The sequence below is a fragment of the Cherax quadricarinatus genome, unplaced genomic scaffold (genome assembly GCF_038502225.1).
Source record: "Cherax quadricarinatus isolate ZL_2023a unplaced genomic scaffold, ASM3850222v1 Contig49, whole genome shotgun sequence".
In the NCBI taxonomy this organism is placed as follows: Eukaryota; Metazoa; Arthropoda; class Malacostraca; order Decapoda; family Parastacidae; genus Cherax; species Cherax quadricarinatus.
In genome coordinates, this window is record NW_027195075.1 from 89290 (window position 1) to 103025 (window position 13736).

At 47.5% G+C, this 13736-nt stretch overlaps 1 protein-coding gene across 1 annotated transcript in view; it reads left to right on the forward strand.

Moving 5' to 3' along the window:
* LOC128700457 (dynein axonemal heavy chain 12-like) overlaps positions 1-13736 on the forward strand; it is a gene marked incomplete at its 5' end in the record, with an annotated part of 447977 nt that overhangs the window by 85774 nt on the left and 348467 nt on the right. The window contains one exon of the mRNA XM_070079936.1: positions 7859-7945. Within this exon, the coding sequence (XP_069936037.1) occupies positions 7859-7945 (87 nt within the window). The remainder of the gene's footprint in view (positions 1-7858; positions 7946-13736) is intronic.

A 13736-nucleotide genomic window follows, 5' to 3' on the forward strand; every position in this document is an offset into this window, starting at 1 on the left:
TTATTATTATTATTATTATTATTATTATACAGGGATACCTTTCCTGGATAACGCAGCGACCTAAGTACATCTAATTATTATTGTTATCTGTTTAAATTGTCTATATATGAACAATTCTCTGTATGTAGGTTGACATAGGTATGTAGGTTGACATAAGTATGTAGGTTGACATAGGTATGTAGATTGACATAAGTATGTAGGTTGACATAGGTATGTAGGTTGACATAAGTATGTAGGTTGACATAGGTATGTAGGTTGACATAGGTATGTAGGTTGACATAGGTATGTAGGTTGACATAGGTATGTAGGTTGACATAGGTATGTAGGTTGACATAGGTATGTAGGTTGACATAGGTATGTAGGTTGACATAGGTATGTAGGTTGACATAGGTATGTAGGTTGACATAAGTATGAAGGTTGACATAGGTATGTAGGTTGACAAAAGTATGTAGGTTGACATAGGTATGTAGGTTGACATAGGTATGTAGGTTGACATAGGTATGTAGGTTGACATAGGTATGTAGGTTGACATAGGTATGTAGGTTGACATAGGTATGTAGGTTGACATAGGTATGTAGGTTGACATAGATATGTAGGTTGACATAGGTATGTAGGTTGACATAGGTATGTAGGTTGACATAGGTATGTAGGTTGACATAGGTATGTAGGTTGACATAGGTATGTAGGTTGACATAAGTATGTAGGTTGACATAGGTATGTAGGTTGACATAGGTATGTAGGTTGACATAGGTATGTAGGTTGGCATAGGTATGTAGGTTGACATAGGTACGTAGGTTGACATAGGTATGTAGGTTGACATAGGTATGTAGGTTGACATAGGTATGTAGGTTGACATAGGTATGTAGGTTGGCATAGGTATGTAGGTTGACATAGGTATGTAGGTTGACATAGGTATGTAGGTTGACATAGGTATGTAGGTTGACATAGGTATGTAGGTTGGCATAGGTATGTAGGTTGACAGGTATGTAGGTTGACATAGGTATGTAGGTTGACATAGGTATGTAGGTTGACATAGGTATGTAGGTTGGCATAGGTATGTAGGTTGACATAGGTATGTAGGTTGACATAGGTATGTAGGTTGACATAGGTATGTAGGTTGACATAGGTATGTAGGTTGACATAGGTATGTAGGTTGACATAGGTATGTAGGTTGACATAGGTATGTAGGTTGACATAGGTATGTAGGTTGACATAGGTATGTAGGTTGACATAGGTATGTAGGTTGACATCAAATTCAAAATTAATTTTCTCTTTCATAAAGACTTTACAGTCATAGCTAAGATATATATAGGTACACGAGGGTACACGAGGGTACACGAGGGTACACGAGGGTACACGAGGGTACACGAGGGTACACGAGGGTACACGAGGGTACACGAGGGTACACGAGGGTACATGAAGGTACACGAGGGTACACGAGGGTACACGAGGGTACATGAAGGTACACGAGGGTACACGAGGGTACACGAGGGTACACGAGGGTACACGAGGGTACACGAGGGTACATGAAGGTACACGAGGGTACACGAGGGTACACGAGGGTACACGAGGGTACACGAGGGTACATGAAGGTACACGAGGGTACACGAGGGTACACGAGGGTACACGAGGGTACACGAGGGTACACGAGGGTACACGAAGGTACACGAGGATACACGAGGGTACACGAGGGTACACGAGGGTACACGAGGGTACATGAAGGTACACGAGGGTACACGAGGGTACATGAAGCTACACGAAGGTACACGAGGGTACGCGAGGGTACACGAGGGTACACGAAGGTACACGAGGGTACACGCGGGTACACGAGGGTACACGAGGGTACACGAGGGTACACGAGGGTACATGAAGGTACACGAGGGTACACGAGGGTACACGAAGGTACACGAGGGTACACGAGGGTACACAAGGGTACACGAGGGTAAACGAGGGTACATGAAGGTACACGAGGGTACACGAGGGTACATGAAGGTACACGAAGGTACACGAGGGTACACGAGGGTACACGAGGGTACACGAGGGTACACGAGGGTACATGAAGGTACACGAGGGTACACGAGGGTACACGAGGGTACACGAGGGTACACGAGGGTACACGAGGGTACATGAAGGTACACGAGGGTACACGAGGGTACACGAGGGTACACGAGGGTACACGAGGGTACACGAAGGTACACGAGGGTACACGAGGGTACACGTGGGTACACGAGGGTACACGAGGGTACACGAGGGTACACGAAGGTACACGAGGGTACACGAGGGTACACGAGGGTACACGAAGGTACACGAGGGTACACGTGGGTACACGAGGGTACACGAGGGTACACGAAGGTACACGAGGGTACGCGAGGGTACACGAGGGTACACGAAGGTACACGAAGGTACACGAAGGTACACGAGGGTACACGAGGGTACACGAAAGTACACGAGGGTACACGAGGGTACACGAGGGTACACGAGGGTACACGAGGGTACATGAAGGTACACGAGGGTACACGAGGGTACACGAGGGTACACGAAGGTACACGAGGGTACACGAGGGTACACGAGGGTACACGAGGGTACACGAGGGTACTCGAGGGTACACGAAGGTACACGAAGGTACACGAGGGTACACGTGGGTACACGAGGGTACACGAGGGTACACGAGGGTACACGAGGGTACGCGAGGGTACACGAAGGTACACGAAGGTACACGAGGGTACACGAGGGTACACGAAGGTACACGAGGGTACACGAGGGTACACGAAGGTACACGAGGGTACGCGAGGGTACAAGAGGGTACACGAGGGTACACGAGGGTACACGAGGGTACACGAAGGTACACGAGGGTGCAAGAAGGTACACGAGGGTACACGAGGGTACACGAGGGTACACGAGGGTACGCGAGGGTACACGAGGGTACACGAGGGTACACGAGGGTACACGAAGGTACACGAGGGTACACGAGGGTACACGAAGGTACACGAGGGTACACGAGGGTACACGAGGGTACACGAGGGTACACGAAGGTACACGAGGGTACAAGAGGGTACAAGAGGGTACACGAGGGTACACGAGGGTACACGAGGGTACACGAAGGTACACGAGGGTACACGAGGGTACACGAGGGTACACGAGGGTACACGAGGGTACACGAGGGTACGCGAGGGTACACGAGGGTACACGAGGGTACACGAAGGTACACGAAGGCACACAAGGGTACACGAAGATACACGAGGGTACGCGAGGGTACACGAGGGTACACGAGGGTACACGAAGGTACACGATGGCACACCAGGGTACACGAGGGTACACGAGGGTACACGATGGTACACGAGGGTACACTAGGGTATACGAGGGTACACGAAGGTACACGTAGGTACACGAGGGTAAACGAAGATACACGAGGGTACGCGAGGGTACACGAGGGTACACGAGGGTACACGAGGGTACACGAGGGTACACGAGGGTACACGAAGGTACACGATGACACACCAGGGTACACCAGGGTACACCAGGGTACACGAAGATACACGAGGGTACACGAGGGTACACGAAGGTACACGAGGGTACACGAAGGTACACGAGGGTACACGAAGGTACACGAGGGTACACGAGGGTACGCGAGGGTACACGAGGGTACACGAAGGTACACGAGGGTACACGAGGGTACACGAGGGTACACGAAGGTACACGAGGGTACACAAAGGTACACGATGGTACACGAGGGTACACGAGGGTGCACGAGGGTACACGAAGGTACACGAGGGTACACGAAGGTACACGATGGTACACGAGGGTACACAAGGGTGCACGAGGGTACACGAAGGTACACGAGGGTACATGAAGGTACACGAGGGTACACGAGGGTACATGAAGGTACACGAAGGTACACGAGGGTACACGAAAGTACACGAGGGTACACGGGGGTACACGAGGGTACACGTGGGTACATGAAGGTACACGAAGGTACACGAGGGTACACGAGGGTACACGAGGGTACATGAAGGTACACGAGGGTACACGAGGGTACATGAAGGTACACGAAGGTACACGAGGGTACACGAGGGTACACGAGGGTACACGATGGTACACGAGGGTACATGAAGGTACACGAGGGTACACGAGGGTACATGAAGGTACACGAAGGTACACGAGGGTACACGAGGGTACACGAAGATACACGAGGGTACACGAGGGTACACGAAGGTACACGAGGGTACACGAGGGTACACGAGGGTACACGAAGGTACACGAAGGTACACGTAGGTACACGAGGGTGCACGAAGATACACGAAGGTACGCGAGGGTACACGAGGGTACACGAGGGTACACGAAGGTACACGAGGGTACACGAGGGTACACGAAGGTACACGAGGGTACACGAGGGTACGCGAGGGTACACGAGGGTACACGAAGGTACACGAGGGTACACGAGGGTACACGAGGAAGATACACACGACGAGGGTACACGAGGGTACACAACGGTACACGATGGTACACGAGGGTACACGAGGGTACACGAAGGTACGAGGGTACGAGGGTACACGAGGGTACACGAAGGTACACGAGGGTACGAGGGTACACGAGGGTACACGAGGGTACACGAAGGTACACGAGGGTACACAAAGGTACACGATGGTACACGAGGGTACACGAGGGTGCACGAGGGTACACGAAGGTACACGAGGGTACGCGAGGGTACACGAAGGTACACGAAAGTACACGAAGGTACACGATGGTACACGATGGTACACGAGGGTACACAAGGGTACACGAAGGTACACGAGGGTACATGAAGGTACACGAGGGTACACGAGGGTACATGAAGGTACACGAAGGTACACGAGGGTACACGAAAGTACACGAGGGTACACGAGGGTACACGTGGGTACATGAAGGTACACGAAGGTACACGAGGGTACACGAGGGTACACGAGGGTACATGAAGGTACACGAGGGTACATGAATTTACACGAAGGTACACGAGGGTACACGAGGGTACACGAGGGTACACGATGGTACACGAGGGTACATGAAGGTACACGAGGGTACACGAGGGTACATGAAGGTACACGAAGGTACACGAGGGTACACGAGGGTACATGAGGGTACGCGAGGGTACGCGAGGGTACACGAGGGTACACGAGGGTACACGAGGGTACACGAGGGTACACGAAGGTACACGAAGGTACACGTAGGTATACGAGGGTGCACGAAGGTACACGTAGGTACACGAGGGTGCACGAAGATACACGAAGGTACGCGAGGGTACACGAGGGTACACGAGGGTTCACGAGGGTACACGAAGGTACACGATGGCACACCAGGGTACACCAGTGTACACCAGGGTACACGAAGATACACGAGGGCAAACGAGGGTACACCAGGGTACACGAGGGTACACGAAGGTACACGAGGGTACACGAGGGTAGGGGAGGGTCCACGAGGGTACACGAATGTACACGAGGGTACACGCGGGTACACGAGGGTACACGAGGGTACACGAGGGTACACGAGGGTACATGAAGGTACACGAGGGTACACGAGGGTACACGAAGGTACACGAGGGTACACGAGGGTACACAAGGGTACACGAGGGTAAACGAGGGTACATGAAGGTACACGAGGGTACACGAGGGTACATGAAGGTACACGAAGGTACACGAGGGTACACGAGGGTACACGAGGGTACACGAGGGTACATGAAGGTACACGAGGGTACACGAGGGTACACGAGGGTACACGAGGGTACACGAGGGTACACGTGGGTACACGAGGGTACACGAGGGTACACGAGGGTACACGAAGGTACACGAGGGTACACGATGGTACACGAGGGTACACGAAGGTACACGAGGGTACGCGAGGGTACACGAGGGTACACGAGGGTACGCGAGGGTACACGAGGGTACACGAGGGTACACGAGGGTACACGAGGGTACACGAAGGTACACGAAGGTACACGAGGGTACACGTGGGTACACGAGGGTACACGAAGGTACACGAGGGTACGCGAGGGTACACGAGGGTACACGAAGGTACACGAAGGTACACGAGGGTACACGAGGGTACACGAAGGTACACGAGGGTACACGAGGGAACACGTGGGTACACGAGGGTACACGAGGGTACGCGAGGGTACAAGAGGGTACACGAGGGTACACGAGGGTACACGAGGGTACACGAAGGTACACGAAGGTACACGAGGGTGCACGAAGGTACACGAGGGTAAACGAGGGTACACGAGGGTACACGAGGGTACACGAAGGTACACGAAGGTACACGAAGATACACGAGGGTACGCGAGGGTACGCGAGGGTACACGAGGGTACACGAGGGTACACGAGGGTACACGAAGGTACACGAAGGCACACAAGGGTACACGAAGATACACGAGGGTACGCGAGGGTACACGAGGGTACACGAGGGTACACGAGGGTACACGAAGGTACACGATGGCACACCAGGGTACACGAGGGTACACGAGGGTACACGAGGGTACACGAGGGTACACTAGGGTACACGAGGGTACACGAAGGTACACGTAGGTACACGAGGGTACACGAAGATACACGAGGGTACGCGAGGGTACACGAGGGTACACGAGGGTACACGAGGGTACACGAAGGTACACGATGGCACACCAGGGTACACCAGGGTACACCAGGGTACACCAGGGTACACGAAGATACACGAGGGTACACGAGGGTACACGAGGGTACACGAGGGTACACGAAGGTACACGAGGGTACACGAGGGTACACGAAGGTACACGAGGGTACACGAGGGTACGCGAGGGTACACGAGGGTACACGAAGGTACACGAGGGTACACGAGGGTACACGAGGGTACACGAAGGTTCACGAGGGTACACGAAGGTACACGATGGTACACGAGGGTACACAAGGGTGCACGAGGGTACACGAAGGTACACGAGGGTACACGAGGGTACACGAAGGTTCACGATCGTACACGAGGGTACACGAGGGTACACGAAGGTACACGAGGGTACACGAGGGTACACGAAGGTACACGAGGGTACACGAAGGTACACGAGGGTACACGAGGGTACACGAGGGTACACGAAGGTACACGAGGGTACACGAAGGTACACGAGGGTACATCTGCACTTTAGTAACTTAGTTGCGTCACAGGGATGTTAAGAAACATTTAGCTTCATAATGTTTATTAAGGCGTAGAATTAGTGGGATATGATTGAGGTGTATAAATGGAAAACAGGAATTAATTAAAGGGGATGTAAATAGCATGCTAAAAATATCTAACATAGACAGGACTCGCAGCAATGATTTTAAATTGGAAAAACTCAGATTCAAGAAGGATATAAGAAAGCACTGGTTTGGTAATAGAGTTGTGGATGAGTGGAACAAACTCCTGAGTACAGTTATAGAGGCTAAGACCTTGTGTAGTTTTAGAAGTAGGTTGGATAAATACATGAGTGGGTGTGGGTGGGTGTGAGTTGGACCTGACTAGCTTGTGCTACTAGGTCTGATGCCTTGCTCCTTCCTTAAATGTGTATAAATAGTAATGTTGTACATGAACGGTATACAATACCGACAAGATGAAAAAATAGACACACATTGAACATCTGGGTTTCTTTATTGTTGATAGATCAACTATGTACAAAAAATGGAGCAGTCCCTCAGTCAAGGCTGGGGGACTGATTACCTTGATTTTATATTGATTACCTTGAATTTTATTGATAAAGCCACTGGATGGAGAAACATCTACAATAAAGATACTCAGATATTGCACATGTGTCTAATTTTTCATAGTAATATTCTTTGCCTTTACCTTGCACAACAAGTACCTAAGAAAGGTTTTAAATTTCCAGATACAGACGGTATGGGTGGAGCTGACACCTGTCTTCTCTACACCTGATCTGCCGCTTCAGCTTCCTGATCATTATAAACTATTTAAGGTATGCTTGACTTAAACTTATAAGAATATCAACGTAAGCTAAAGTATTTAAGGTGCATTGACTCAAAATTAAACCATTATTAGCCTACTCTATTTAAGGCTATGAACCTACGCTATTTAAGGTGCGTTTGACTTAAAATCCCCGCTTATAAATGAGACACTGAGGAACATAAGTTTGATAGAAGTATTAAGGTGTCGTACAAGAGTGTGAGTTGTAAGGTAAGACACATATGCAACAGTTAGGTATCTTTATTTCGAAACGTTTCGCCTACACAGTAGGCTTCTTCAGTCGAGTAGAGAAAAGGTGATAGAAGCAGAAGATACTTGAAGACGATATTATAAACTATTTAAGGTATGCTTGACTTAAACTTATAAGAATATCAACGTAAGCTAAAGTATTTAAGGTGCATTGACTCAAAATTAAACCATTATTAGCCTACTCTATTTAAGGCTATGAACCTACGCTATTTAAGGTGCGTTTGACTTAAAATCCCCGCTTATAAATGAGACACTGAGGAACATAAGTTTGATAGAAGTATTAAGGTGTCGTACAAGAGTGTCTGTACCAAGATACCCTTGTGTTGCAGTGTCTTACAGAATGAACATTAAAATGGTATAAAATACCGACAGATTGTTAGGTAAGACACATATGCAACAGTTAGGTATCTTTATTTCGAAACGTTTCGCCTACACAGTAGGCTTCTTCAGTCGAGTAGAGAAAAGTTGATAGAAGCAGAAGATACTTGAAGACGATGTAATCAGTCCATCACCCTTAAAGTTTTGAGGTGGTCAGTCCCTCAGTCTGGAGAAGAGCATTGTTCCGTTGTCTGAAACAATATGAAGTTGAAGTGACAGAATGGAGCCTTATATAGTGCCAGGAGGTGAGACGTAGGTACAGACCATCAACTTCGACAACCTCTACTAGTGAGAACGGCTGGGTTTGAGAGGGACCTGCCCTCCCAAAGCAACCTACGTCTCACCTCCTGGCACTATATAAGGCTCCATTCTGTCACTTCAACTTCATATTGTTTCAGACAACGGAACAATGCTCTTCTCCAGACTGAGGGACTGACCACCTCAAAACTTTAAGGGTGATGGACTGATTACATCGTCTTCAAGTATCTTCTGCTTCTATCAACTTTTCTCTACTCGACTGAAGAAGCCTACTGTGTAGGCGAAACGTTTCGAAATAAAGATACCTAACTGTTGCATATGTGTCTTACCTAACAATCTGTCGGTATTTTATACCATTTTAATGTTCATTCTGTCAGACACTGCAACACAAGGGTATCTTGGTACAGACCATCAACTTCGACAACCTCTACTAGTGAGAACGGCTGGGTTTGAGAGGGACCTGCCCTCCCAAGCAACCTACGTCTCACCTCCTGGCACTATATAAGGCTCCATTCTGTCACTTCAACTTCATATTGTTTCAGACAACGGAACAATGCTCTTCTCCAGACTGAGGGACTGACCACCTCAAAACTTTAAGGGTGATGGACTGATTACATCGTCTTCAAGTATCTTCTGCTTCTATCAACTTTTCTCTACTCGACTGAAGAAGCCTACTGTGTAGGCGAAACGTTTCGAAATAAAGATACCTAACTGTTGCATATGTGTCTTACCTAACAATCTGTCGGTATTTTATACCATTTTAATGTTCATTCTGTCAGACACTGCAACACAAGGGTATCTTGGTACAGACCATCAACTTCGACAACCTCTACTAGTGAGAACGGCTGGGTTTGAGAGGGACCTGCCCTCCCAAAGCAACCTACGTCTCACCTCCTGGCACTATATAAGGCTCCATTCTGTCACTTCAACTTCATATTGTTTCAGACAACGGAACAATGCTCTTCTCCAGACTGAGGGACTGACCACCTCAAAACTTTAAGGGTGATGGACTGATTACATCGTCTTCAAGTATCTTCTGCTTCTATCAACTTTTCTCTACTCGACTGAAGAAGCCTACTGTGTAGGCGAAACGTTTCGAAATAAAGATACCTAACTGTTGCATATGTGTCTTACCTAACAATCTGTCGGTATTTTATACCATTTTAATGTTCATTCTGTCAGACACTGCAACACAAGGGTATCTTGGTACAGACCATCAACTTCGACAACCTCTACTAGTGAGAACGGCTGGGTTTGAGAGGGACCTGCCCTCCCAAGCTACCTACGTCTCACCTCCTGGCACTATATAAGGCTCCATTCTGTCACTTCAACTTCATATTGTTGAGTTGTAACTTTTTTGTGGTGTTGTTCTATACCAGCAACATGTTTGTGAGTTGAAGGAAAAAGAAAAATCTACCTCGAATCTACATCGAAATAACATAATTAAAACAAATCTCAAAACTTGTTTACAAGTCAAACACTAGAAATATAACTTATTTAAGGATGGATAAATGAATAACGCTTCACACACGGAGGGCCCGGGTTCGATTCCCGGCGGGTGGAAACATTCGACACGTTTCCTTACACCTGTTGTCCTGTTCACCTAGCAGCAAATAGGTACCTGGGTGTTAGTCGACTGGTGTGGGTCGCATCCTGGGGGACAAGATTAAGGACCACAATGGAAATAAGTTAGACAGTCCTCGATGACGCACTGACTTTCTTGGGTTATCCTGGGTGGCTAACCCTCCGGGCTTAAAAATCCGAACGAAATCTTATCTCTTATCTTATATACTACAAGTACATGTACAAGGTATATAGGCCTAGCTGAGATCAATGACATCCTACTTGTTATGCCGAGCATTTCGGGCAAATTATATCAGTTTTGTCCCAGGATGCGACCCACACCAGTCCACTAACACCCAGGTACCCATTTTACTGATGAGTGAACATAGACAACCGGTGTAAGGAAACACGTCCGATGTTTCCACCCTTTCGCCGGGAATCGAATCCGGACCCTCACCGTGTGAATCCTTGTGGTAAATTTGCTGACACCTACTGCTTCTACTCACCTAGCAGTAAGCAGAGTGACATCCTTGGTGCCTTGATTGTTTCTCATCCTGAACACATAAACTACAACACTATCCGATGCTTTGAACGTTATTTTCCGCACGATACGAAAATAGGCATGAAAGTCGCATCGTTAGAAGGCTCAGAAAAACTGCAAACAGAAAGCATTAAGTCTTCCAATGGGGAATGAAAAGTAACACGATATTCATTGGTGTCAGATTCCAACTGTTTTAGCATGAAAAGGATGAAGAGCTCAAAAGAAGTACTGGAAACAGTACAGGAGGACTGTGTCATACAGCTAAAGCAACTTATAAAAGTCTTGGGTAAAAATAATGTGAGCAAGAAGGTTAATATTGCTAAAGCTATAATATGAGAGTGTAGATAATGGAACATTCATAAAAGGTGAAACAATGCCACTAACGACACTATTCAAACACCATTGTCGATGTAACTGTTGTTTAATAATGACGACATCGTTCAAGGCGGGAGTGATGTAATAGCTGGAAAAAGAACTGAGATTACTTAGAGACAATATAGAACCAGGAAAGTCTTTTCACTATAAGTGAATAAGAATGAGGTACCTGAAAATATATAAGTGGAAGATACTTGAGTGTGTTGTCCAAGATCTACACTACACACTACACACGGAATAGGAGGAGAATTTTTTTCCTGTATAGAGGCATGGCTGACAAATAGACAGCAGAGAGTTTGCATAAATGGGGAGAAATCAGAATGGGGGCACGCCACAAGCGGTGTTCCTCAGGGGTCAGTGTTGGGCCCGTTGTTGTTCACAATTTACATAAACGACATAGATGAGGGAATAAATAGCGACATAAGCAAATTTGCTGATGACACCAAAATAGGCCGTCCAATTCATTCTAATGAGGACATTAGAGCACTCCAGGATGATTTGAATAGACTGACGCAATGGTCGGAGAAGTGGCAGATGCAGTTTAATGTTGACAAATGCAAAGTTCTAAATGTTGGACAGGTAAATAACCATGCCACATATAAACTAAATAATGTAGATCTTAATACTACCGATTGCAAAAAGGATTTAGGAGTTCTGGTTAGCAGTAATCTAAAACCAAGACAACAGTGCATTAGTATTCGCAATAAAGCTAACAGAATTCTTGGCTTCATATCTAGAAGTATAAATAATAGAAGTCCTCAGGTTGTTCTTCAACTCTATTTATCCTCGTTTAGGCCTCATTTAGACTATGCTGCTCAGTTCTGGTCACCGTATTACAGAATGGATATAAATGCTCTGGAAAACGTACAAAGGAGGATGACAAGGATGATCCCATGTATCAGAAATCTTCCCTATGAGGATAGACTGAGGGCCCTGAATCTGCACACTCTCGAAAGGCGTAGAATTAGGGGGGATATGATCGAGGTGTATAAACGGAAAACAGGAATAAATAAAGGGGATGTAAATAGTGTGCTGAAAATTTCCAGCCTAGACAGGACTTGCAGCAATGGTTTCAAGTTGGAAAAATTCAGATTCAGGAAGGATATAGGAAAGCACTGGTTTGGTAATAGAGTTGTGGATGAGTGGAACAAACTCCCGAGTACAGTTATTCAGGCTAAAACGTTGTTTACCTGGAGTTTACCTGGAGAGAGTTTCGGGGGTCAACGCCCCCGCGGCCCGGTCTGTGACCAGGCCTCCTGGTGGATCAGCGCCTGATCAACCAGGCTGTTGCTGCTGGCTGCACGCAAACCAACGTACGAGCCACAGCCCGGCTGATCAGGAACTGACTTTAGGTGCTTGTCCAGTGCCAGCTTGAAGACTGCCAGGGGTCTGTTGGTAATCCCCCTTATGTGTGCTGGGAGGCAGTTGAACAGTCTGGGGCCCCTGACACTTATTGTATGGTCTCTTAACGTGCTAGTGACACCCCTGCTTTTCATTGGGGGGATGGTGCATCGTCTGCCAAGTCTTTTGCTTTCGTAGTGAGTGATTTTCGTGTGCAAGTTCGGTACTAGTCCCTCTAGGATTTTCCAGGTGTATATAATCATGTATCTCTCCCTCCTGCGTTCCAGGGAATGCAGGTTTAGAAACCTCAAGCGCTCCCAGTAATTGAGGTGTTTTATCTCCGTTATGCGCGCCGTGAAAGTTCTCTGTACATTTTCTAGGTCGGCAATTTCACCTGCCTTGAAAGGTGCTGTTAGAGTGCAGCAATATTCCAGCCTAGATAGAACAAGTGACCTGAAGAGTGTCATCATGGGCTTGGCCTCCCTAGTTTTGAAGGTTCTCATTATCCATCCTGTCATTTTTCTAGCAGATGCGATTGATACAATGTTATGGTCCTTGAAGGTGAGATCCTCCGACATAATCACTCCCAGGTCTTTGACGTTGGTGTTTCGCTCTATTTCGTGGCCAGAATTTGTTTTGTACTCTGATGAAGATTTAATTTCCTCATGTTTACCATATCTGAGTAATTGAAATTTCTCATCGTTGAACTTCATATTGTTTTCTGCAGCCCACTGAAAGATTTGGTTGATGTCCGCCTGGAGCCTTGCAGTGTCTGCAATGGAAGACACTGTCATGCAGATTCGGGTGTCATCTGCAAAGGAAGACACGGTGCTGTGGCTGACATCCTTGTCTATGTCGGATATGAGGATGAGGAACAAGATGGGAGCTAGTACTGTGCCTTGTGGAACAGAGCTTTTCACCGTAGCTGCCTCGGACTTTACTCTGTTGACGACTACTCTCTGTGTTCTGTTAGTGAGGAAATTATAGATCCATCGACCGACTTTTCCTGTTATTCCTTTAGCGCGCATTTTGTGCGCTATTACGCCATGGTCACACTTGTCGAAGGCTTTTGCAAAGT